Source organism: Lactuca serriola, chromosome 5, assembly GCF_051521515.1.
Source record: "Lactuca serriola cultivar US96UC23 chromosome 5, Lser_US96UC23_V15, whole genome shotgun sequence".
NCBI classification, from domain to species: Eukaryota; Viridiplantae; Streptophyta; class Magnoliopsida; order Asterales; family Asteraceae; genus Lactuca; species Lactuca serriola.
In genome coordinates this window covers 14,340,774-14,344,858 of record NC_136412.1, presented here as the reverse complement: position 1 = coordinate 14,344,858, position 4,085 = coordinate 14,340,774, and the positions used below count along the sequence as shown (strand labels likewise).

The window sequence follows — 4,085 nt, the reverse complement described above, 5'->3', positions numbered from 1 at the left end:
ATCTTATGAAATAAATTTGAGTATGAATAAGCTTGATGAAGAAAACTATCATTTGCTAGGCACCAGATTCCGAGACCCTTTCTTCGTTTGAGATATCGAAGTATTTGTTTTACAGCCAAAACATGCGGCATTTTTGGATTGAATTGAAATCTCGCACAAAGACAAGTAGCAAACATGATGTCCAGACAACTTGCTGTAAGATAGATTAAGGATCCAATCATTCCTCTGTAATTCTTTTCATTAATTGCAACATCGGATGGGTCCGAAAAGATTTTGTGTCTGAAACCCATGGGTACCTTAGTCGAGGCACATGTGTCCATTGAATATTTCTTAAGAAGTTCCGAGATGTACTTTTCTTGATGAATAAATATTCCTCTGTTGGTCTGTTTAACTTGAAGACCTAGGAAGAAGCTTAGTTCACTATTAATACTCATTTGGAATCGATTGATCATCAGTTTAGCAAAGTCAGCAACCATTAATGAATCAGTGGATCCAAAAATGATGTCATCCACTTGGAGCATGTTTAAGAACATTGGAGCATGTTTAAGAACTTGGAGCATCTTCAGTCACTTGGTGCATCACGTCTATGTGGATCATCAAGTCCACATAGAACATAATAAATGTATCATGCATGTTTTGAATAGGCCATGCATGTTTCAAGTAGTCCATGCACGTTTTGAGTATGCCATGCATGTTTCAAGTAGGCCATGCACGTCTCGAGTAGGTCATGAACATTCCTTAGGTGTCATGCACGTCTATAAGATAACATCTATACATGTGGCACCTTTTCTTTCTTGATTCTCAAGTCATCTTTTTCTCACTCACGACTCAAGTTGATTTTTCCCTATTTATACTCAGGAAGCACACACTAATTTTTAGGGATTGAACCCTATTTAAACATCGTTATCTCCTTGGAACCCCTTCATTCATCATCCTCCAGTTTCATATTCAACCCTTGTAAACCCTAACCCATTTTGAGAGCATCTTTGATCCAATAGTATGTGTTTTGGTTCTTAGAGAAAGGATAAGGAAAAGAGAACATCTTGGAAGCTTGGAGCAACCTTTGATCTAGAAGTTTTGCACCCTCCTACATCTCTAGAAGGTATAAAGTTTATACCTTGATGCTTCTATGTATACATTTTTTATAATGGCAAAATACACAGTACAAGATCATCTTGATTTACACTAGATACACATCATCCAAAAACTGATAGCAGATAGCTTATAACCGGTAACGTTTCGTTAAACGCTACGTGACGCAACATTTGGGTCTGGAACATTTTGTTTAAACAAAGCGCCAAAAGTTTGTAGTGTCAAACGAAGCTTTCTGTTCAAAACGAAACGTTAGATGCTAGAAACTCTCAAACGCTCCGTGTCAAACACACCCAATGTCATCAAGCCGCTACACATGACATTTTTGTTGTTTTCTTTATTATAGCATGATATTTTTGCTGAATACAAGGGATGACATATTTTTGTTGATTTCTTTATTATAGCATGATATTTTTATCTCTTCCTATACCCGAGCATAGCAATAGCATACATATACAACGCTGCAAAGCAATATCCTAAAAAAATATCAAAGGCTACTATGAAGAGTACAAGTACTCAAGAAGAAGAAAAAAATACAATGCTATAATAGAAATGAACATGCGCAAGTTACTATTTCTTGCAATTAGCGCTATAGTTTTGCCTCATGTCTCTGAAAGGGGCGTAACAAAACAAACATATCATCTTATGAAATAAATGATCAAAGAGAAATTGTTAGATTAGATGAATTTCTATGCATGTTTTAATATCATATCCCTGCATTTATCGATGCACTCCATTTGAATATATCATGCATTTAACCGCAATTCGGGACATGTGCATGTTAGTTGAATTGACGTCTACTCGGTTACTTTGATGATCCTACTAAAATAAAAAAATGCAAATGTCCCAAAATGCGGGTGGCATACATGACATTTATGTACATGAGATGCATCTAAATGATTGAGATGATATACTAAAATATGCCTAAAAATCATCTAACATCAAATTAAAATTGAACTCATCCATCCACTAAAACATAGACAAAAATGATGAACTCAGAACTATAAATAATCGAAGTTATAGAATTTTCAGCACCTATGTATATATATATCCAATACAAATGCTCTCAAGTGGTCAGTCGTATAGAGTTTTTGCTGACTTGGTTCTCAATGTCTTGCTTTCGTTCTTCTCAATTTTGGTTGCAGATTTTTCGTTTTGAGAAACAGCTTTCGCTATGGCTTTCTTCTTCCTAACATTTTTTGTACGCTTCATTTGTACGCCCTTCTTTCTGGATAGATAGAGAGAACTTTAAGAGGAATTCAAAATGCATTGAACTTATAAACTTTGTATACAAGTTTACCATTTAATTCCTATTATGCATTGAGCTCTACATAAACAAAACTATTCATATTTGGAATAATAACCACCAAAACACATATTCAGTCAAACAATTACTGAAATCATAAAGTATCCAAAATCAATTCTGACCTGCCGATTTGAGTCCGGCTAGGAGCTACAGTCTCCGACGTGTCCATCGCTGTAACTACAGAGAAAAATTAATGGATGCCTCATTAATTAAGGCGTTTAAATGTAAACAGGAAAGAAAAGACGCGAGCACAAACACACCAAAAACATGAACACATATATATAGTATGTATGGATGGATGGATCCATACCTTGAGGTGAAACAATGGAGACCTCGTCGGTGTTCATAGCTGTGGAAGCATTTTTCTTACTCTTGTTCCTGTTCTTCGCCATGGATTGGTTACGTTAGACTCTCACAAATCAAAGCAGTGGAAAATGATTTAAACCCTAGTTTTAAGTTTTAATGGGGATGCAACTATGCAAGTGACTCGTGGACCGGGCCTAACAAAATGGACCCATACTTCTTACTTCTTACCACGCTCTGGGCCGAAGATATTTGTTGTTTTATTAACTTCACCATTGTATCTATTTAAACGATAATACGTGTATAGTTGTATTTGTATATTATGTATTTTTTTTTTGAAGGTCTAATCATTTTCGTATTAAGGTAACGATAGCTTCTTTATCTAGAACTCGAGTAGATGATCATACCAAATTGATCAACGTGTCGATATCATCTGTGAGTGGTCATGCACTCATATATTCGATTCATCGAGTGACCAGGTGATATCATACTCTTAACTAACTAGTATATGAGAAAACCAAATCTTGATTATATGTGTTTATGTCCAATAATAACATTTATAATTGCATTATTCATAACAAAATTTGATTCCATCATAAATATAACAATTTGTTCATTCTAAAGCCAACATATACTTAGATAAAAGGATATACATACACAATAATATTCAAGATTCATCGATAATTTATAATGTCATTTCATGAAGTGACATCTCAAGGTTGAGTTGATCTAGTATAGACCAGCAATCCAGTATATGTGAATTTTGTTCTTGACAATACACAAATTCATCAATATGGAATATCGAACAACATTCACATTAGTCTTAATGTTAGTTGTTCTCATAACAATATAACATGACTGACCATAAAAGTTTAAAATAATCTAGTTATTCATGGAGTAAACATAGTAACACGAAACATAATAATATTTGATGAAAGTTATCATATCCGGTATTATCAATTCATATCTTTAAATAATATTGATTATGTTCCAAATACCCAAATACTAAAATTACAACTTAAATAAGCTTCAAACAAAGTCCAATACCTATAACATGATCATCAATGAATATGCAAGATTTTTATATGTAGGAACTTTAAAAACAATGTTTTATTTATGCTAACAACATCTCCAACGTAATGAAATTTTCTCAAATGTGTCGACTCCCTTTGGCTACTATTTGTTTTTGTGTGAAAGTATCAAAACACATTATGATTTGTACATCATGATAGGTCTTTCAATGTTGGGTACTATCCCTAGTTCAATAATGAGTTTCCTAATATATATGAACAACTTAAATGATTATAGATATTTTATGTTACTATCGATATTTTAATTAATATATACATAAAATTGGTTTTCTTACTATTCGTGTATATAATCA

At 33.4% G+C, this 4,085-nt stretch overlaps 1 protein-coding gene across 1 annotated transcript; it reads right to left on the bottom strand.

Annotated features, from left to right (window-relative positions):
• Nucleotides 1-2,038: 2,038 nt before the first annotated feature.
• On the bottom strand, nt 2,039-2,861 carry LOC145052032 (uncharacterized). The gene is made up of 3 exons (XM_078999849.1): nt 2,709-2,861; nt 2,521-2,575; nt 2,039-2,320 (listed from the first exon to the last, which is right to left on the bottom strand). The coding sequence occupies exons 1-3, from the start codon at nt 2,788-2,790 to the stop codon at nt 2,167-2,169; spliced, it is 291 nt and encodes a 96-aa protein (XP_078855975.1). The 5' UTR covers nt 2,791-2,861; the 3' UTR covers nt 2,039-2,166.
• Between the last annotated feature and the right edge of the window lie 1,224 nt (nt 2,862-4,085).

Excerpts from the sequence above, each read along its gene's own strand:
- LOC145052032 (XM_078999849.1), bottom strand. The coding sequence starts at position 2,790 with ATGGCGAAGAACAGGAACAAGAGTAAGAAAAATGCTTCCACAGCTATG. Across the intron at positions 2,576-2,708 it reads CTCCATTGTTTCACCTCAAG|TTACAGCGATGGACACGTCG; the intron begins GTATGGATCCAT and ends TTTTCTCTGTAG. Across the intron at positions 2,321-2,520 it reads AGCCGGACTCAAATCGGCAG|AAAGAAGGGCGTACAAATGA; the intron begins GTCAGAATTGAT and ends CTATCTATCCAG.